Raw genomic sequence first — 23,121 nt, forward strand, 5'->3', positions numbered from 1 at the left:
TGGAAATCATGACTGTATGATAAAACGAGAAATTTCAAAAAGCGAAAAAAACAAAAAAAAAAAAACAAAAAAAAAAGAGTCTAAAAAACAATGATAAAACAAGAACTAAGTCATAACGTTTTGCAATTCTTTTTTAAATTATTTATAATATTTTTTTTAAACATAAGAACACCCCTTTCAACAGTTTCCTGCGGCATCAGTTCAACTGTAATGATAAAAATAAATAAATTAGTGTTACATCAGTTTGAAGGGTAGCAGGTGATATCAACTGTTATGACATTTAGACAGGGCACCAAAAATATTTGGACACATTAAATATCCATTAAAAAACCTAAAAAACCTACTTTTGTAAAATGTTTTCCTTGAAAAGTGTGCTTGTGCTTTCTTTATTTACAATGTATGCAGCTTGGTTGATATTTTGATTTCTAAAGCCATGATATTCTTGATATAGACATTTAAGTGAGCTTAAATGTCCAAATATGTTTAGGAGCCACTGTACCTCCATACATATAATTTTTCCTCATGTCATGCTAGTTTACCCAGCATTAAACACTCAGAAATTAAACCCAGTTCTTCACAGCTTCAATCTATGTAAACCATGTGAACTGATGTTTTTCAGCAAGCGTGCATTAATAAAAGTGAGCACAAGGCGGGTCAATCCCTAAATTACCTGTGAGCATGGAGACAGGTGAATTTACCTTGGCACACTGACTACAAACTGTAGCTTTCTTTTGACAGTTTTGCTGCCCTAAATCACAAAAAACAAACAAACAGAGAAAAGAGAATCTGAAATACTTTCTCAATCCTCTTGGCTTATTGGCACATAATCAAAGCACACAAGAAGGTATGCATTCCTTTATGGACTGTGCATGTTAACCTATACATTTGTAATACAGTCTTTGTATGTACCTGTAGCTGCTGTAGAATCCGGAGGCGTCGTGCTTGGAATTTTAGACACCTTTCCTTTGTGTCAAGGGCGATATATGGACTAAGTAAAAACCCTGGATCTATAGATGTGGACAAAGACCTGGAGCAAACAAATCACAAACAACTTTATGCACACACACACACACACACACACACACAATGCCAGTCCATGCACCAAAGAGCAAATGAGTATGTAACCTCTCAATTAATTAGAGCTCATAAAAGACATTTAATAATCACATAAGAATCAGAAAAATTGTCTTAGAAATATAGCGTCAAAACAAGCACACAAATCCATAAGATTGGCATTAAGAGTATCAATAATGCCATTAACACACACTGTAGACAGGTATTGCCAGTACAACACTTCATATGAATGCAAATACGCAACAAAATGCGACATAAGACAATTTGAATCCTCTGTAATGAATCATTTGCAACAATATTTATTTTTTACTGAAGCATATGTTGAGTGTTTAAAGTAAAAATGTGAACATTCAGCCTATAACAAAACATAAAATCCTATTTAGTCTTTGTCTACAGTCACTATATTAAACATTACAAAGTTGCAGTGTATCTTTTATTTTGAACTAAAAGAGAGCTAGTTTTATAGATAACGATCAATTTTTTGAGACATTTGTGCCAAAGGAAGCTCATTATGAGATACAGATTACAAACATTCATACTTCAATGCACTTTACACAAACACACACATGCACCAATGCAAGACTCGTTCAGTCTGGTGTCTCAAAGTCAATTTTTATTATACATCTTAATAGATACAGTTGGAGTTTCTTTTCTCTGTGCAGAGCAGGGGACAAAAAAAATCCTGTTTTTTCTTTGCAAAATATTTATGAAAACTGGCAATGCCCAGCATAGTCAGCATGAGTCTTTATGTTCTTCTCTTCTATAAACAAAAATAAATAACATTCTTTTCACATCAGAGAAAACACCTACATATAATAAGCAACCGAGCCAGGAAAAACAGGTGCAGAGATAGAGAGAGGATGTGACTTATGATCAACAGGTTTTGATAAGTAATCTAATATTTGTATCTGTATAAATGATGATGAAGTTTAGAGACAACGAGAGATCTCTTCTTTTAATTTGCAGTCTGATATAAATCTCTCAATGTCTTATGTCCAGTGGTACAAAAATAACCTGGTTATGATGACAATCGACATACAAGAACATAAAGAATTCGCAACTAAAATGTAAAGACCAATATAAAGACTTTAAAAAGAGAAAATGTGTTGCATCTGCACGGTCTAAGTTACTGATTGAAAAGTTGCATCTGCTAGGATACCAATAACTGTTGCTGATGGAACTTTTCTGTAGAAAAGCATTTAATTTCATACCAAATAAATGCTGTTTTTGTTACACATTCCATACACATACAGTAAACTCAATGGGTCTAATACATGTAACACAAGCAGAATGAAATTCTTGGTAAATCGTTTGTAAAAATCTTTCTTAAGTAAAGCAAAGCATTGAATTGAATGCAACAATTTGCTTAAGAATAGATTTACAAGCATTATATGCCAAAATTCGTTTTTACACATATAGAATCCTTCAGGTCTGATTTTACGTTAAGCCAGGTGACTTAAACTGCCCTTAAACTGAGGTCAAGGGTCAATATAATGTGCTATTCTGGATGGAGGCTGAATCACCCTGCAAATTTTTCTGACAAGAATGTTCTGGGTTCATGACTTAAGAATCGTTGGATACAGAATATCTATTTTCAGTTCCTGAAAACAGACGAATAAACATAAGTTTGTTCTCATGGGTTTTACATTCTGCAGTCCTTCAAACAGTTTAGTTTAAGATACAATATGAGTGTTTTTATTTAGCTTTTCGTCATGTTTCTGCAAAAAAATATTTCCCTACTGCATGGCGTGAATATGCGAACCCAGGAAACTACACATGTAAACTCACCGACAATATTGTCATCTTCTCACCTTTAGTTTATAATTGCAGTTGTGTTTTATAGTCTAGAATAAGACAATATCAAAACAATATGCATCTCAAAACATTGTAAAGCAAACTTTAAAGAGCAGAAGCATTGCAGCTGCTGCAGAGAAAATACAACAATAAAAACAAAGGTTTACTCTCTCTTTATGACATCATATCCACTTTTAAATATATTTATAAGATGTACAAACATACAAAAAAAAGGATGTGGTACACTTAAAGAGTCCTATGTGATGATCCCTCGATACCTAAATACAGTACAAAAATGAAATGTGAGATGTAACGCCGCAGGTCTACTGCAATCCGTCAGGCTAACACTTACAAATTAAAACAGAACAAACGCTTAAAAGGAATATTCCAGGTTCAATAGAAGTTAAGCTCAATCAACAGCATTTTTGGCATAATGTTGATTGTCACAAAAAAAAAAAAAAAAAAAACATTTGACTAGTCCTTCTTTTTTCAAGACACTTGGAAGTGAATGGGGCCAGTCCATAAACGCAAGAATGCACACCGTTTCAAAAGTGTAGCCACAAGATGTAAACAATAAATATGCTAACATATTTTAGTGTCAAAAAAAATAACTTACTAACCATATCTGTGTACAGTTATATCCAAAATTACAACTCTGTTGTCATGACGATGCATTGCGGTAAACCCTGTAATCCCAGTACGAGATTTGATCACACTAAAATCATGTTAACATGTATATTGTTTATGCTTTGTGGCTATACTCTTAAAACAGTGTGTATTTTAATGTTTATGGACTGGCCCCATTCACTTCCATTGTAAGTGCCTTTCTGTAACCGCCATATTTGCTTTTTAAAAATAAGCGAGAAAAGAGTCGAAATAATTTTTTGTGATGATCAACATTATGCCACAAATGCTGTCAATTAAGCTTAACTTGTATTGTACCTGCACCATTCCTTTAAAACCGAAGAAAAATTTCGGCTACAGAGGAAACTGAGCTTAGAGCATGAATGGGAATTTAGCAAATACCTGCGGATCGCAGATGTTGCTCCACCCAATGACCAAACTATTAAGGAAAGGGTCAGTCAGATAATGAAGTCTTCTGTATCTTAAGATGGAAGGATCAAGAGCAAGGACACATTCTGGGCTTTTGGCAACTATTGTTCCCTCAACTGATATGTGTGCGTGTCTGTGTTTGAAACGAATGAGTATGTACTCACTGATTGGGAAGCTGCATCCTCCTGTCTTTCTTCTGATCTTTACTTTCCTCATCTGATTCTACATCTGTCTCATCAACACATTTCTGTTCCTCATCTTCTTTCTCTTCTCTTTCCTGCTCTTTCTCTTCTTTGCTATCACTTTCTCCCTCCCTGTATCTTTCTCCTAAACTCGTTTTGGACTCACTCATCTCAGTTTGTCTGACCTGCAGGTGGTTTGTCTTTTGGACTGTCTGGTCCTGCTGTACCTGGGTTATACTACTGCCCAGGTCGGGTTGCACTACAGGTGATGGCTGGCACAAGTGAGAGATGGAAGGGGACGAGTGTGGTTTATCTGATAGGTGTCTGTCCCTTTTGTCCTTTTTCATGTGATTATGTACGTAAAACCCCTCTGTCCTGCTCCCAGGGGTCGTTGAGGTCAAGAGGTCACCCGTGGTGACCCCAGGGATCTCTGTTGGGGAGTTCATGGGAGGTTCTGTTGTAGAAAGTGGTGAGGGACAAAGAGAGCTGATGACATCCTTCAAAGGTATCCTAGGAGCTAATCTACTTTGTCGGCTGGAGGGAAGTTCCTTGCAGTCTGTTAAGGAACGTTCCTTAACTTCATTCATACTGTTGTTAACGGGCCTCATCAGGAACAGGTTCTGGTGTTGTGGTGTTTCTGAGCCGACAGAGGGCGTTGATAAGAAGTTGGGTTTGATGGTATGACTTGCTGGAGGGCCTTGATCGGACAATACGTCCTTTCCTTTCTGGGATGTGGTGTTATTCTTGGGATCGCTTGAGGTTGAGATCTCAAATTTTTGACTTTCAGTCTTCCTAAAAGCCATAACGTAAGAACTGCCTGGTGAGAGAATTGGTCCCTTATCGGATTCAACAGGTGAGTCTGTTTGTCTTTGAGCTACTATGGATTCCTTTCCCCAACACTCTTCACTATGCTGAGGACTACCAGAAGCTGCTGCTGAAGCAGAATCAGGAGTTTTAATTGGAATCTGTTGATGTTCTAATTTAAAATCAAACTCTACAGTTGAGATCAAGGATTCTCCAACATCCTCTTCTTGTTTGATGCTTGCAGCTGTAGGTGCGACCACTTTGGCTCTCTCAGCCAAAAACCTTCGGATTTCTTGCTCAATGCTGTCGTCACTGTCTACAGAACTGTCGTCATCTACAATGTCATCTGCACGTGGACTGGAAGAGGGTAAGTCAAAATCTGGGGTACTTGCCTTAAGAATTACACCATTTCCTGTCACTCTGTCTGCATGTGTTTGGCTTTTCTGGACTTCTGATTTGTTCTGGACTTCTGATTTGTTCTTAACTGTTTTTCTTTTAAGACCCTTGTTGTTTTTAGCTTGAACATTCAGTGTTTCTTTGCCACCATTTAAAACGCTTGATTTTACAGCATTAGCAGGTGTGATGCTTTTCTGTTCTGTGGAAGGTTTGTGTTCCTTCAAGGTCTCCACAGATGATGTCTCTACAGGTCTGACACCTTTTATCACCTTCATGTCCCTTACTTTCTTTTTCACCTTTTTCTTTGTCTTAAGCAGGTCTTTAATTGCAGCATCTAGATCCTCGTCGCTGTCCAGTGAGCTGCTTTTGTCACTACTGTCATTTCTCTCTGAGCCAATCACAGTGCTTGAAGAATTACGTGGGCTGGATGTACCGTAACTCAAACCTTTGTCTTTGGGTACGGAACAATCCGTAATCTTACGAGAAGGAGAGTTCTGTTTTGGTTTGTTATTTTTCAAGGAGGTTAGACAGCTTGAATGTGATGTCACGGTGGGAGTGGTAGAATGCTCAGGGGATGAAATATGAGATCTGGTGGTGTCACTATGGATCAGAAGTTTCCCTGTAGGCTCCTCTTTGATGTTACAAACCATGTCGCCATCTCTCGAAGGTTTGCTTTGCTCCTCTTTGAATTTGCGTTTCCTTGACAGGGAGAGCCTGGTGACTTTATTCGGCTGGGTTTCCTTTGTTTTTTTCTTTGGCTCTTTGCCTGCCATTGGGTCTCCTAAACCTGGTGAAGGTGTGCTGGTTGCTGTTGGTAGCTCTTTATTCATCTTTGCTTTCAGCTCCAAAAATTTCCTTATCTCCTGTTCGATTCCATCCTCACTGTCAACGGAGCTGTCATCACTCTTATCATCAGATGGTGCAAATGCCGGGAAAGCTGGAGCCTGAAGCAAATTTCTGTTAGTGATGTTTAGGTTGGAATCAAACACCTCGGGCATGACTGTCTTTGAGATGTCTAAAATGGCTTCTGCACACATCAGCTCAGCAGTATTAACCTTCAAGCTGGAGTGGATCTGATGTTCCATGTGGGTTTGTTTGGGGTTTGTTGGGGGCACAGTAAACCCTTTAACTTTGGAGCTCTGGGAGGAACACTTGTTTAAAAAGTGGCTTATGGCCAGTGGTGTAGGGTGATCAGACTTCTTGGCTTTCAATTTTTTCTTATTGTTCTTCTTGGACAGTGTTTTGAGTGGTTGAGTGCTTGTGTGTTCAGAAGAAACGACGGCCGGTTTGCTACGTTGTGCAGGCACAAGTTGGGTAGGATTAAGAGGACTTTTCTTTTTCTTCTGCTGGTGTTTTTCTTCCTGGAAGCGACGGATGGCTTCCTCAATTCCTTCATCGCTGCTGGAATCAGAGTTGTCTTTTTGTTGTAAGGATCTCAAGGCATCTTTTTCACCTTCCTGTTTTTCTTTCTTCTCCTGCTGGAATCTCTGAATCTCCTCTTCGATTCCATCATCGCTGCTTGAATCGAGCCACTCCTCCTCTTCCTTTATGACAAGACGAGGTGGAGATCTGTCCATTTCAGAAGAAGAGGAAGATCCTTTTTTACCTCTGGATGAAGGAGGACTTTTCGTGGGCACTTTACTAGTGTCTGCTTTCTTAAAGGGATTTTCTTTGCTTAGCTTTTTACTTTTTACTTTCTTCTTTAAGGGTAGCACACCAGTTGAAGTGTTCTGGATATGATTGCTAGCAGTCAGCACCTTGCCACTGCTGGAATGTGCATGCTGTTTAGCGGCGTCAGGCACACTTGGTTCCCTCCGTGGAAGTTTGGGTGCTGGGGACGGACTTGTCAACGGATCCCCTCTGCGCTTATGGTCCACTTTCTCCTTCAAATACTCCTGGATCGCCTCCTCAATGCCCCTGTCCACAGAGTCGTCACTATCTGAATCTTCTCCAGTATCACACCCGTCAGTCCGTAGTTTAGTGGCCGTTCCTTGTCGCCGGGATCTTGCTGGCATGTCCATGAGTCGCATTTGACTCTTGAAGCCAGTCTCGTGGCTGGAGTGAGCAGCCTTTTCGGTCTGTACGTTCTCGCTCATGTCCGAAGACTGGGTGCTGTGGAGGCTCTCTATGATCATCTGGATCTTTTGTGGGAAGGGGGTGCCACTAGCAGAGGCGAGGTCACTGTCGGAGGCACTGTCATTGAAAAACAGAGGCAGGCTGCAGCTTTTACTGGATCTCCATTTTGAGTGAATAGCCAACACCGGAGGAACCGTCTTCAGGAACATTCTAGAAGATCTGACTGGAAGGGATGTACTGTAGGTGCATGGAGAAGCTCTACCAGTGATCTTGTTCACATTCTAAAATGGAGAAAACAGAAATATTCATTTTAAGTGAATTACAGTACTTCTAAAAACATGCAATGTGTGATAAAACTATCACAAGGCTCACCAATTAGAATTTTTTTAAGGACTTGAAAAATATTATAAAATTTTTTTAAACATATTTTTGTGCATCAGAAATATTTATGTATATTTTTCACTTGACAAGTTTTCTTTGCAAAAAAATAAATAACATAATTATTATAAATAATTCATTAAATTTTTCATATGCAATAATAGCAGGAAATTATACAGCTACAATGAAAACTAAGAATTCTTACGCACTTTTTTGTTGGAAAACAATGGAACATTATGCAAAATATTACTGATTTTTTCTACAAAACCTAACAATTTGTGAGCTAGCTAGATAACGTTACCTTGGTAACTAATTTAAATCAGCTAAATGTACAACAACAGTGTTCACTACGTTTTTATATTTTTATTTTATCCCCTTTTCTCCCAATCTGGAATGCCCAATTCCCACTACTTAGTAGGTCCTCGTGGTTGCACAGTTACTCACCTCAATCCAGGTGGCGGAGGACAAGTCTCAGTTGCCTCTGCTTCTGAGACCGTCAATCCACGCATCTTATCACGTGGCTCATTGTGCATGATACTGTGGAGACTCCCAGCATGTGGAGGCTCATGCTACTATCCGCGATCCACGCACAATTTACCACGCGCCCCATTGAGAGTGAGAACCACTAATCGCGACCACGAGGAGGTTACGCCATGTGACTCTACCCTCCCTAGCAACCGGGCCAATTTGGTTGCTTAGGAGACCTGACTGGAGTCACTCCAATGTTCACTATGTTACACAAAACCAAATGTTTAAGTTTGCAAGACATAAAAAAACAAGACGGCAATGCAACACTGGTCAATTTGGCAAGTGACACTTTCATTAACTGGTTCAGAACTCTCTCATTCTGGCCCCAGGCCATCCTTATTGTCAAGCCCTGTATCACATTCAAACTTATGTTATTTTCCATGTGTTAGGCTGGTAAATCATACTTCAGCTGTTGTTTATGCATTTACGAAATGGTAAATTTTCCTATTCAGTCTATGTCATGTTAATACATTTGCACATTTTTGAACCTAGGCTATACAGTTCATAGCAATATGACATTTAGACTTTTTCTCTGTAAACTATTTTGGTAATGTGTTGGGTCACCACTTATGTCCAATCTGGACCAGAACACTGATTACAGCTATTACACTGTAATTACACACACACACACACACACACATACACAGGTTGGTGCAGCTATCATTATGAGGACTCTCCATAGACAAAATTATTTTTATACAGTACGAACTATAAGTTCTATCCCCTAACCCTACCCCTAAACCTAACCCTCACAAAAAACTTTCTGCATTTTTACATTTTTAATAAAACATTGTTTAGTATGTTTTTTTAAGTGGTCTGAATTATGGGGACACTAGAAATGTCCTCATAAACCACATTTATAGCATAATACCCTTGTAATTACCAGTTTGTGTGTGTGTGTGTGTGTGTGTGTGTGTGTGTATATATATATATATATATAGTGCACATATATATATATATATATATATATATATATATATATATATATATATATTATATATAGTGCACATGCACCACCAGGTTATTAAATATCATAACACTGCTTTGCTGGAAATGTTAACATTTGGCTTAAGTCAACATATTTTAAAGACTGTATGGCAAGTCCTCCAGCACGTGCATTCGCACGCACAGTCAGAAAAGGTGTTTCAATGACGTACAGTGCGATGCTTCAAACCCGCCAATACCTGTTTGTTATGAAAATAGAAGAAAAAACTTAGCCACCAGAATCCTCACATCTTTGCAAATCGCTAGCCTATCCCATAAAGTGTTTATAATTACAGTTCTTACTAGTGACAAAAATGTTACACTTAATGCACAACAATAACACACACATTTTTTTTTTCTAAATGTTGCATAATATTTTAAGTGTGCATGGCATGCTACAATGCGCGACCAATAAAGTAGCCATAGCCCCCCTCCACCGCCTTTATCTCCTCAGACAATCAACTCTCCAAAGAATGTTACAAAATAACTCCCTCCACTATAGTGTCACAATGAAACTTTCGCAAAATGGATACATTGTTATCTTTTATTTTTTTACACTTAGATGGAACAACGTGTAGCTTTTGCAGCCAGTGTTAGCCGTCAGACCTCCTCGCGGAACTGCCTGTCCCTGCGCGCAGCTCGCGGCTCTGCCTGCACCCGCGGCCGGGGAGCGAAGCTAAGAGACACCGCAGAGGAACCAGCCTTTTCCGCTACCGCCCAGCCGGCCGGCCGCGGTCTCTCCGGTCGTGTTTACACTCATTTAATATGAAAAGAGGGTCTGTGAAGGGAAAGTTTGAGAGGCTGGTGGTACATTCGGACCCTTAATAATACTACTAATAAAAAAAACTTAAAACGTGTTAAATAAACGGCTGGAGGACAAGGTAAAGTTCGCCTAGGATGCGGTTAGACGCTCCCGGGGCCTCTACACTTCTCTCGCCGGTTCGTCTCTTTCAGAAACCCTCTTTGTATTGTGTCTCTAAAGAAAATCATCACATAATTAAAAAGCCTACAGCGTTAATATGAAAGATGACGTGATAAAGCTCACCTTATGACAGATGAAGAGCTGGTGCGTTGATTTTCAAGTGTGTAAAAGATTCACCTTTTGCGATTGTTCACAATTTTTTTGAGTGTTCACGGTTCACATACATACGAGAACGGGGGCGCGCGCAGCAGACTCGTGCACACCCTTTGCCCCCTTAAAGGCACAGTACTACACAGCAAGACTGTAAAATAAAATAATTAAACTTTATCTAAGGCTAAAGTCATAGAAATGTATGGGACACTAAAGAGACTACTAGTAAAATGTATTTATTTATTTTTGTATTATTTAATACAACACTGTCCTTTACAAATTATAATGTCAGCATAACAATTTCAATGAAAAGTTGAATTTATTTTATTTTAATATTTGGTATGTCATTTTGATTTATTGATAGCATGCATTTTGAGGCATGTTTCTTAGTTTTAATTCTTTTCCAAATCTTTCTGACTGTATATTTCCAGGTTCAGTGAAGATTTTGAATCCCAGATTTTCAATCTGGTCTAAGACCTTTGGGTTCCATATATTGCAGTATAAAATAAGAGAAAATCGTTATCCACAGGGGTTTCTGTAGAGGCCTGTTTATGTGTGATTTCAATGGATAATCAGATAAATCATGATTGTAACATCATTTGGATAATGACTTCATCTAGATGCACTAACAGCTTGGTTTTGCACAGGCCTTTTGATTTAAAGGGATAGTTCACCCAAAAATGAAAGTGCTTTCATCATTTACTCACCCTGACTCCATTCCATACGTGTATGACTTTCTTATGCTGAACTCAAACAAAGATTTTTAGAAGAATATTTCAGCTCTGTAGGTCCTCACAATGCAAGTGAATGGTGACCAAAATTCACTGAAGCTCCAAAAAGCACATTAAGGCAGCATAAAAGTAACCCATAAGACTCCAGTGGTTAAATCCATATCTTCAGAAGCGATATGATAGGTGTGGGTGAGAAACACATAAATATTTAAGTCCTTTTTTAATATAAATTCTGTTCCCTGCCCAATAGGTGGTGATATGCACAAAGAATGCAAACCACCAAAAACAAAGAAGAAGAATGTGGAGATTGATTTTTAAATTATTCCTTTACTGAAACTATTAGATATTTTGAAATTTCATCATAAATGGCTTTCATTAGGATTTAATTATTTTATTTGAATTATTCTCATCATTCTTCTTATATAGAATCAGACAGACAAGAGACATATACTTAAACAGCTTGGGAATGGTTGATAATGAGGATATGGATTTAGTGGATCAATATTGCAGTAATCTCAAACCTGCAGAACATCTTCAGCGTCTTCATTTCCCACTCTGCCAGTCTGCTTTGAAATCTTCTTTCTGTATTTTACACCTCACTTGTCTTTTAACTTCACTCCAGAGAGGAATGGACTCTACAACACACTTTGCCTAACTCTTTTTTTCTTTACTCAAGATGCATCATACAAAACCTTAAAATTAAAGGGATAGTTCACCCAAAATGACAATTTTGTCATCATTTACTCACCCTCATGTTGTTCCAAACCCATATGACGTTCAGTTATTCATGAAACACAAATGGAGATGTTAGACAGAATGATAGTTTTAGTGATCATTTACTGAAATTATACATTTTGTCCATACTATGAAAGTACTGTAAATGGTGAGCTATACTTAAAAGGAATAGTTCATCCAAAAATTACAATTTTCTCATCATTTCTCACCTTCTTGCCATCCCAGATGTGTATGACTTTCTTACTTCTACTGAACACAAATGAAGATTTTCAGGAGAATATTTCAGCTCTCTAGGTCGATACAATGCAAGTCAACAGGGTCCAAAACTTTGAAGCTCGAAAAACAAATAAAGGCAGCATAAAAGTAATCCATAAGACTCCAGTGGTTAAATCCATGTCTTTAGAAGTGATATGATAGGTGTGGGTGAGAAACAGATCAACATTTAAGTCCTTTTTTACTATAAATCTCTACTTTCAAACAGCCCGCCTAAGCACTCTTCTCTCCTAAGAGTTCTTATTTTGATTTTGGCGATTTGTATTCTTCATGCATATCGCCACCTACCGGGCAGGGAGGGGAATTTATAGGGAATTTTAGAGAATTTTCATTTTGGGTAAACTTTCCTTTAAAGTCACATTGCACATAACATCAGTTCTTGCATTTTAGCATGGGTTCCTTGTTGTTTTTGAAATCTTATGTTTATTCATGTTTATTCATAATTTATAACCATTCTATCAGAACCTAAAAGAAAACTGATTTTACATAATTTACCTGATACATTCATGAAAGATTATTCAAAAATCCACAACAATGTTTTAGTTTAAAAAGTCTATATTATGGAATTTATAATAATAACCTATTGAAATATGTTTGGTCAGCAGAAGATTTCTTACCATAATGACCCACAGATTTTTTGGCTTGCTCACTGGGGACCTAAAGACTACAATTTTTAAGGCATGCTTTTTAATCTGGTTATTCATAAACATACAATGAGGACTTTAATAGCATATTTTCCGTAAATCTGCTTTGAAACTGTGTGTGTTGTAAGAAGTGCTATACAAATAAATATGAGTTGAGTTGACACTATATTGAGTGTAACAATAAGATTTTTAGAATGTGACTTTAAAAATCAAATTATTTGATTTTAAGATATTTAATAGACTCTTTCGACAACTCTGTATGAATATTCTATTGTGATTCTGTTTTATTGTCTGCAGGTTCTTTGCATATTTGTGTTGTGTTATGTATTTCAACCAATTCAAGTATTTATTCATTCACAATTTTTAGTTTATTTAAAAAGCTGTTAGTCACATCTATGGCAATTTTTCTGAAAATATCAGCTATTGCGAGTAAATGGAAGAGATGTACTATGAGGCACTGAGGGGGAATACTGATGTTTAATATGGTGATGTAGGTTTAAAAGTGCTATATTGTTTTATTGCATAAGTGGTGTAGCAGTCTATGGGCACATGGTGGCACTGTTTACTAGTGTGAGAATCAAGGCTAATTGCTGTTCCTGTGGCCTATTTTCTTGATATTTTTTATCATATAAACACCAAATTGGCTGTCTAATGCAATAACATCCATACATTTTAAGTATGGATTCAGTGTCCTATATATATATTTTGGGATGAGTCCAGATACCTGTGAAGATATACTGAATAAGATAAGTTTAACATGATATAAACATGAATTGATGACTTTGTAATAGATTTTTAGATTTGTGTGTGTGTTTGATAATAAAAAAAAATATTTATCATTATCAAACATAATTTATCATCATAATTTTATTTTGTATATGTATATGTGTTTGTTAGAAAGAGAAGTATAGTATGCTATCAGTGTGAATAAGGATATTGAAATGAAAGTATGTGGTTAGGTGTGGGACCCAATGTCCCCACAAGGATAGTAAAACATGAAATCACCTACATAATAAACTTAATAAACATAATGTTCTAATTAAAAAGTAAAAATGCAGAATAGTTTATGTGAGGGTTAGGTTTAGACTTAAAGAATAGAAAATATCACCAGCACAGTATAAAAGCAACAGAAATCAATGGATATTCCCTACCATGAGAGAAAAATACATATGTGTCATTATGATATTTAAATTTTGTACTTTCTATCATTGTGAAGAAGCTATTTTGTATGCATGTGTGGGAGGAAGAGAGATGGAGACAGAATAGGTGTGATGTACAGAATCAGAGTGATTCAGATATGTTTGACTATCATTATAATTTTTACCTGCTGTCTCTTTCTCATCTGCCTGTAACACCCACACACCATCTTCGACACACTCTGACTCTCATTTTCTTATTTCTCTCCAGTCATTTCATTTTGACTGGGTTATTCTGGGTTCTATGTGTCTTTATACTCTTGCAGCACCTGCATATTCAAGTTTCCTGCCAGATCAGAGACACTGCACTGAATTTATTAACCACACACACATGCACACACACACACACACACACACACACACTTAAAGGTATAGTTTGCCCAAAAATGATAATTCTGTCATCTTTTACTCACCCTCATGTTGTTCCAAATGACTTCCTTTTTTTTTTTTTTTACGTGGAACACAAAAGGAAATGTTTGACAGAATGACAGCTTCAGTCACCATTAAATTTCACCGGAAAAAGACGCAGTGAACATAAATGATGACTGAGACTAACATTCTGTCAAACATCTTCTTTTGTGTTCCATATAAAATAAAGTCATTTAGCTTTGGAGCAACATGAGGGTGTGTAAATAAAGATATAATTGTAATATTTGGACAAACGATCCCTTTAATGTGAGCTTTTTAGCAATGAAAAATAATGATATTTTTATTGAATTCTTTGATCCAGTTCACAAAACCAGGCTGAACGTTTTGTTTACAAATCAAACATTGCTAATTCTCTCATTAAAGTGCCATGGATAGCTTTGGCTGATGTCAAGATTTTCATTGAATAACAACTTAAATTTAAGTATGTTTTTCACCCAAAGCTATCGTCTGGTTTCAGAAGACTTGGAATATAGTGCACAAGTTGTATGGAACTCATGTACAATAATCTTTATGGTGCTTTTGCCTCCTTTATTTTTATAGCTTTTTGAAAGCTTCAGGCCCTATTCATTACAATTGCATGAAAAAACAAAAACAAAGTACATTCTTAAAAATGTCTCCTTTTGTGTTCCACAGAAAAAAATAAAGTCATATGGTTTGGGGACAACATAATGGTGAGTAAATGATAAACAGAACTGTAATTTTTGGGTGAACTATCCCTTTAAGTCATGAACAAGCAACATAATGTTATTTACATTTCATACCTGTGTAATCTTAATGTTTTTGTTTCCCTCAAAAAATATTCAACAAAGAATGGAAATTATGCCAACCTTAGTCTCCTCTACTGAATGTCAATCAGTAGAAAGAATGAGAGAGAACAAGAGACATTTAAGTGGAAAGATGGAACAGCAAGGAGTGATTAGTATTTAAATGAACCTGTTAATATTCATGTGTAAGAGAGAGAGGAATTCAGGAAATTACACCAGGTCTTAACACTACATCATTACTAATGATTTCACTGATGATAAGAAAAGACAGGACAAAAGAAAGTGAGAACACATAAGCGTTGTTCAATAAACAACATCAGCTACATACCCTAAAACAAGCTTGTTTAGACACTGTTTCCCTGTGGTTTTAGAAACTGCCAATTGCCACTGATGAAATATGGCCCAAAGTTTTACCCAGCAGCAGATTTATCTTGCTGATAATTGTCTTTAGATTATAGTTATTTTTAGAGTGATTTATAGCAGGCAGAATGTCCCTGTAAACCCGTTTAAAAGGGCACCTTTAACTCAGCAGAGAGTTTGTTAATATGCTTGTTGAGTAATTTTCATCTGTGACCCTGCAATAGGACATACAGGGAAACATACACACACACTAACAGCTTAATAAAAGCCAACCTTGGATGTTGATTGTGTCCCCCAAAGTATGATTAATGCAGTAAAAAAAACAAAAACAAAAACAAAACACACACACACACACACACACACACACACACTACCAAAAATGCATTTTCCCCTGAACACATTTTGTCCTCCCCAAGTGTGGACATACCCTCATTTTCTCCTCTGTAATTAGCTAGTGATGTGGGTTTACAGGTTATAGAGTTGTCAGAAGCTATCATGAGTATTTTAAAATGTTCAGGGGATGTCATAACAACTGGAAGCAGAGGGGGGAGATTTTAAAACAAGAGTACTTCATTCATAAATACACAAGATCCTACCTGTGGACGTACTGATGTGACTCTGTGCTCATGAAACTCCAAGAGACAACACAAAGTCATTAGATATATCTCTGTGAGACTCCTCTGACCATCTTCTCATGTCATTTACCCATGGCATTATAGTTAAGATAAGCAGATTTTTTGAGCGTTAAACCGGGACGGGGAGGGGTGACACTATATTTATACACACACACACACACACACACACACACACTCACACACACACACACACACACACACACACACACACACACACACACATATATTCCATTTACAACAATTTTAATCACATTTAAGCCTCTAAAAATGTAGGATGACAAATTAATTTTAAAAAGTGCAGTTGTAATTTTCTTTAATGTTGAATGTGTAATAATATGAGCTGTCACTGTTGGAAATTTTATATCAACTACACATATTAATAAGCTGAAACCAAAAAATTAAGCAGAATTACTTGTATAACAATTAAACGCTTGAATTATGAAAAAGTGCAGTGTGTCATAGCTGTCTGAATGTGATCTGCCAGGTCCAATTTACCTCCGCGGGTGTGGTAAAAACGAACATTTAGAGTGACAGAAAAAAACACCTCACTAGCATTTTCACATAGTAAAGGGGTGGTGTAGACTCACACCATCAACTCCTGGTGAAAAATACTTTCTGTGCTCCCACATGTAATCCATTTTGATCGACTCTTCTCAGTAGATTCAAACAGGAAATTAGATGACAAAATTCGGAAGAGCAGAGCATGGAAAAGGGGTGGGGCTGAATAAGGTGTAGATATATTGTATTCACCTTATTCAGCCCCGCCCCTTTTCCATATACCATGGTCTGTTTGAATACTCGATTCTGAACTGACAGCAGTTGGCACATTACATAGCTGTTGCGTGTTGGCGAGTTCACACGAGAATTTGGAAGTGGCACTTATTTACAACAGAAGAACAAATGTCATGCGAGAGTTTGGCCATTTCAAACAGCATCAGAGCCCTAGACAGAAAAGCCGATTTAAAGTTAAAAGTGTTTTAATTTTCGACTTGTTTCTTACATAAACCTATTGATTCTTTTCAGAAGACATTCATTGATCAACTGGAGTCGCATGGATTAATTTTATGCTGCCTACATGTGACTTTTGGACCATCAAATTGCTGGCACCTGTTTACTTACATTATAAGGACCTGACAGATCTCAATCTTCTTCTAAAAATCTTCATTCGTGTTCTGTTGAAGAAAGAAAGTTGTACACATCTGGGATGGCATCAGAGTAAGTGGATAATGAGAGAATTTTCATTTTTGGGCAAAATATTCCTTTAATGTGCCTCCTCTGCTGTCCTCTGTAATGAGACATTCGAACTCGGGAATTTTATGCCTCTGATCAAATGACCCCGGACGCAAATATAGTCTCAGAGTTGGGATTAACCGTCACATCACAAAACAACATCATGAAGTCATGTAGTGCCATCTTCAATTCAACTATGAAGCGCTATAGGAAACATGGAAAAGACATCAGTGTTCATCATCCCTGTTTTACTCACCCAAAGCACTTGTGAGGAAAGTATGGTTTGACATTCAGCTGTTTTGCACGGAGGGGGAGAGAAGGTAACCGGGACCCATCAAATACATCTTTCGCTGTCCGGCAAGATTAGGCAAGACAATTTAAATTGTAATATGATAAATATCATCTAAAATAGCTGCCCTGCTTAACATGTGTGTGTATAGCTGCTACAGGGAAGCTCTGAATGGTGACTGTTTCATAATGCTCAGCCTTTTGCTGTTTTGTTATCATGCAAGGTCACATTGCGATTTCATTCTTAATTCAATCAATCATGCAGCCTGAATGGATACCATATGGATGTCTCAGAGGTCAAAGTCTACAGGTTTGGAGTGTTTTGGATGATTTTCTCCTCATCGTGAACAGTAAGTGCTACTTTTACAACTGTCACGTCAGCAATGCAGTTTTTTCCTCATTAATGTGAAAATGACAAAGAATAGGGATTAAATATTACATGTTCTGAGGATTGTCAACCCTTCTACATTATGTGGCTATTATTATTTCTGGATTGAAGATTTAAATTCACAGTTTTTTAAAGAGTGTTTGGTCTCCAAAAAACTGTTATATGATCGCACTACTGTCTGATTTAGAATGGGCAGAAAGCTAGATCTAACAACCTTTAGATAAAGTTAACTGTTATTGTCAAAATTTTTGCTGTAAAAATCAATGACAGCTGTAACTAATCAATGCTGGCAAGTGACCATGGTATAAGTGGGATAATCCATGACTAGGTGTGCGTTAAACGATTTGAATGCAAATCTGCTTCGCGTCGGGTGGTTCTTCGCCTCCATGTCCTGCATGCATTAAAATCATTTAACGCACACCTAGCTGTGGATTATCCATATATATATATATATATATATATATATATATATATATATATATATATATATATATATATATAATGTAAATACATTAAATACATATAAATTCTATACAATTTTTACTTTTCTCTGTTGTCTGTTTCTTTTTACTGTATTCTTCAAATCACAGAATACAAAATCCACATGCACCTCACCTCTTGCTCACAGACACTGCAGGGAATTCTAGGAGATAGCATTGTGTGACACGGATGGTCAGTGTAAGCATAATAGTATTGCTGAGCCACAGCAGAAAGACAGTCATTGTCTGTGTCGGTGTGACAGAACTCAGGTCAGTAGACTGATGGTTTGGACAAGATATGTAAATTTGAGATATCTTGCCCATTCTTCACAACCTGTAGATAAGATTCAGGTGAACTGTCTGCTACACATCAATGAAGAACCTTTGGTAGTATAGCACTGGGAAGTCTGACTCATTGTACCAAATCGACTTTTTCAGATGGTTTCTTTCGAAGACCTGGTTCAAAAGAAAAGTTCACCAATCTGAGTCTTCATTTCAATAGAGAGCAACAGGTCCTGCTCACTTTTTCAGACTTTTTGGTTCCGGATGAATTTTTCCCATTCATTTTTTCCATAGAGTTTTCATAAAATCCTTCATAAAAGAGTTCTCAGCCAAGAACAAAACCCAACCAGCTCAGAGTTGAATTGCACCATTACAAACTTTAAACAGAAGAACAAATTTGGAAATCGGACAAAAAGACAAAGACTGTGTTCTTAAGGTCTTTAATGAGGGAATTAACTACAATCCCATAAAACATTGCAAATTATGTAACTGAATCATAAACAATAAAAAAACCTATTAATTAAAAGAAGAAGAAAAAAAAATCAATTTGCCTATGGTGAAAATGAATGGGACTTTTACTTCGGGAACCAGACTGTTGTGCTCTATTGTGTTCATTGGCTATGATATAATTTGCATGTTATCAATCTATTTCTTCATCTTTATGCATGGTATACCTAAATTGACATGCTGACTACATTCACCATATGTACTAAATGATAGTTTGGCTTACTATTTTAAAAATAGTAGGCAGTGTATAGTGGATTCTGTACAGTATTCCTTTAGTCAGTAATAATCCAGTATTGCATTCCAAACAAAACCCTAGAACTCTTTTGTTGACTCTGTTTGATAGTGTGCTGTTTGGCCAACAGGGGACACTGTTCCCTTGTCTTTGTCCTGTGTGCTGCTGGGCAGGGATTCATTTACACTCCATAAAACAATCAAATTTCTGTTACAAGATAGAACATGCCCCTTTTGTTTCACTTCTGATGCAATTATATTTCACATAAAATTTACAATTCCATATAAAATTCCACATTACAAGGAATGCATGTATGGGTTTATGGTCTTATTCAAAAGCCACCCCTCTACCACCCTTGAGGGAAGAAAATTTAATCAGTTGAAGAAAAAAAAAAAAAGGCAGGAAAGAAAACTGGCTAGTGAGCGTCTTAAAGCAATAAAGCAGTTATCAAGCTCACACATGTAAAGGCTGTGATTTTTCTCTGCTAATGCTCGTTTAATGACTAGTTTGCTCCTCCTCCTCATTATATCATAATGTGAGCCTGGGAGTTTCTGAGGTGGATTAAAAAGAAATTCCCAAAGGAACCAATGCTGGAAACAGTGGACCTCTGCACCTGTGTGTGTGTGTGTATGTCCACGTTCCATTGGGACAGTGCACCTTATTAACAGCTGTTGTGTGAGTGCATTTGTGTGGGTGGGTGGGTTTACTTTGATAAGGGACAAAACTGTCCCCAGGACTGAGCTAAATCTGACAGAACCTCACTTTGGGGACGTCCTCAACTGGAAGAATGATTCATAAATGAAATAAATCATGTGTTTAAATAATGTTCAGTTCTAAAAATGCATGTAGCGAATTTGGTAGTATAAATGTACACGGGATGAGTTAAAGTGCCCGCGTTAAATTAAACTGTCCTCATTTTACATTATTATGTAAGGAAATTTATAATGGAATTAGTCGCGTTCGACAACCATTATAAATTAGATAAATGACAAAAAACTAGATTATTTGTCTGAATGAAATTCTCCACCATTAAAATCGTAATACAACGTCTCGTTGTATCCGCTCACAATTTCTATTGTAAGGAATTAGCTTTAATAAGGGAATTATGATTCATTCTCTTATTGGAGTAATATTATTCTCATGGCTTATTGAAAATAATATTACACATATTTAGGTACAGCTTTGAAGCGAAATCTTTTAAAAACAGGGATGAGATTATTTATCAAAACATACCACAGCCAAATTATCTTTATAACTCGTTATAATCAATTATAAATATTTGGATCAGTTAATAGAATTAACTTGATGTAGCTGAATTAATATTACAATCAATTAATCTGTTCGTCCAGCGAACACTAGGTATTGATTGTCTATCAGCTCTCAGAAAGGATATTTTTCGTGGCCACCCACAGAAAAATAACTCTTTCTTAGCATGTAGCTGTGATCAAATCATTAAATTGACGTTGATTTACAAGCAGACCAGAATCAACTCTCAAGAATGTACACAAAAGCTTTATTTAACTAAATCAGGAACACATAACTAAATTAAACGAACACATACACACAAATCACACATACATGGGAAATGGAAAAGTGAAAGTGAATGAAACCGGAACAGAACAGGGGAATGAAGCTATGAAAAGAGTCATTTAACCATCTGAAAGAACCATCAGTAACTTACTTCAAAGCACCTTTTTTTAAAAAAGGGGTTCACAGCTTATACCAAACCTCTGTTTAGTTAGTTAATTGTACGATACTTGCAATGCCTTGGCTGTTGAGAGAGAGCCCGGATGTAGTCTCAGGAGAAAGTCTTGCAATCAATTTCTTCCACATTGAATGAAGAAATGATGAACTTGCAGTGTTAGTTTGACGCTTATTGTTGAGGAAGTTACACATGGCTTGACATGTTTAAGGAAAAGTTCCTTTGTTTGGAAGCTGACTCATTTGCATGATTGGGGTAAGCTAGCAGTTTGTGCCCCTTTATGCTCTGATTAATATAACAAGCATACAATGCATGCTATAAGGGTGTGCTATACTCCAATGTTTAGGGCATCACACAAGGATTAATTTGATAGGAAGCATGATACCAATAATTTTACATTATATAGTGGTTCTGCCATAAAGCATTCACAAAACGTAATACAGTACAAAAGACACTATATGAGACAGTAATAATCATACACACAATGTCCTGAGGATATGCATGTTCATTTATAGAACAGTTTGTCTATAAATTAATGAAGAAAAGTCTGTTTTAATGGGCTTTATGTGTCTTTCCTATGGGGGAATGGAGTGAGTTACTTCTTCCCACATTCCTTTGCTTTGCATGTGGCTACCTTCCCCCACCTGGAATGTCTCTGAGGTCCACGAGTTGCTGGACTAGTGTCAGCAAAGGGGGAGTAAAAGCTCATGATTAGTGGGAGAGCTGACATCTCGGAGTCTGCTTGGGCCTACTTGGACCTTTGCTTGTTACGGTCTTGAGACGTCTGTTGGATTATTCATTAAATAATGAATAATTGTGTGTCTGACTGGTCCAGATGCTATAAAATGCAAGATCTCTTGTAGTGGTAGGGTTATATTTTAGGTTAGCGTTAGTCTATAAAGTGCAACATTCTGGTTCTGGAAGTAAAAATCCCATTAATTTCTTCGATAAACAAATTGATTTTCAAGTACTTACCTAGCTCGGAGGTTGTTCATCGATGGTATATGCTTCGGTTGAAGCCATCCGTCTGCGTTATTTCAACTTCATTGTTTAAAATCGTGTTTGACAGCAGAATTCCTGGTGAACAACTGCATTACCCATGGTCCAGCAGAGAAAGCTTCCCCAATCAGAGAACCGCAGCCAATAAAGCCCATGAAATGAGCCCTACCCACTCCCATGATGTGATCAAACACGATCAAGGGGGACCAACCCAAGCAAAATGATCAAGAAGGATCACCCTGAAAAAGAGATAAACAGTTGCCCACCCTAAAGACTAAAATGTCTCCTCAAAGATCACATACTAAGACCTCCTCTGCCCAGACTGTCACAGTTCTGGCATTTGTGCCGGCTCATATTGTTGTTTGTTTTTCTCTCTCCCTCGTGTCTCACAGGTGGAGCCGGCACGCATGACCAGCATTACCATGGGAACACTGATCATTCCCGGGGAGGTACTGATCGTGGCAATGATTTACTTGCCCATTCCACCTGCTTCTCACTGATTGCACTCCCTACTTATTCCTTGTGCTTCCCTCTTTCTTTGCCAGTTTATTGTTTGCTATCAAGTGTTAACCGTGCTCTCTTGTCTAGTTGAAGATTGCTTATGTGTCTGTTGGTTGCCTTTCTCTAGAGGTGTGGTTACCTTCCTGTTCATCATCGCCTTCACCTTCGCCTGTATTGTTGCCCAGTTCCCTTGGAGGAGGATTCCTTGGTCTCTGCCCGCATGTTGGGGGAGAATCTCGCCTGTGCTTTGCACCACACCAGCTTCAACGGACTCTCATCAGATTGCTCCTGACTTCCACAATGCACGCACTCATCATACTAACACACTCATTCCTTAGCCCGCTGAGTGGCTATTGCTTTTGACTCTGCTCACTGCATCCAGTGCCGGGTGCGTCTGTCCTCATT

General features: G+C 37.4%; 1 protein-coding gene across 2 annotated transcripts; it reads right to left on the reverse strand.

The window, feature by feature from the left end:
- Nucleotides 1-109: 109 nt before the first annotated feature.
- LOC127430973 (protein phosphatase 1 regulatory subunit 26-like) lies at nucleotides 110-10,426 on the reverse strand. Of its 2 annotated transcripts, none has more exons than XM_051681105.1 (5): nucleotides 10,315-10,426; nucleotides 4,086-7,660; nucleotides 910-1,027; nucleotides 699-748; nucleotides 110-205 (listed from the first exon to the last, which is right to left on the reverse strand). In XM_051681105.1, exons 2-5 carry the CDS (start codon nucleotides 7,586-7,588, stop codon nucleotides 202-204), a joined length of 3,675 nt encoding a protein of 1,224 aa, XP_051537065.1. In that variant the 5' UTR covers nucleotides 7,589-7,660; nucleotides 10,315-10,426; the 3' UTR covers nucleotides 110-201. The 2 variants fall into 2 exon arrangements, with proteins under 2 accessions (XP_051537065.1, XP_051537066.1); XM_051681106.1 differs by having other exon boundaries at nucleotides 137-205; nucleotides 671-748.
- Between the last annotated feature and the right edge of the window lie 12,695 nt (nucleotides 10,427-23,121).

This window comes from Myxocyprinus asiaticus, chromosome 40 (assembly GCF_019703515.2).
Source record: "Myxocyprinus asiaticus isolate MX2 ecotype Aquarium Trade chromosome 40, UBuf_Myxa_2, whole genome shotgun sequence".
NCBI classification, from domain to species: domain Eukaryota; kingdom Metazoa; phylum Chordata; class Actinopteri; order Cypriniformes; family Catostomidae; genus Myxocyprinus; species Myxocyprinus asiaticus.

What these genes read in the sequence shown, in the direction of transcription:
- LOC127430973 (XM_051681105.1), bottom strand. Translation starts at nt 7,588, where the DNA reads ATGTTCCTGAAGACGGTTCCTCCGGTGTTGGCTATTCACTCAAAATGG. An exon ending in AGGATGCAGCTTCCCAATCA is followed by an intron (nt 1,028 to 4,085) that starts GTGAGTACATAC and finishes TGTTTGCTCCAG; the next exon opens with GTCTTTGTCCACATCTATAG. An exon ending in GGATTCTACAGCAGCTACAG is followed by an intron (nt 749 to 909) that starts GTACATACAAAG and finishes TTTGTGATTTAG; the next exon opens with GGCAGCAAAACTGTCAAAAG.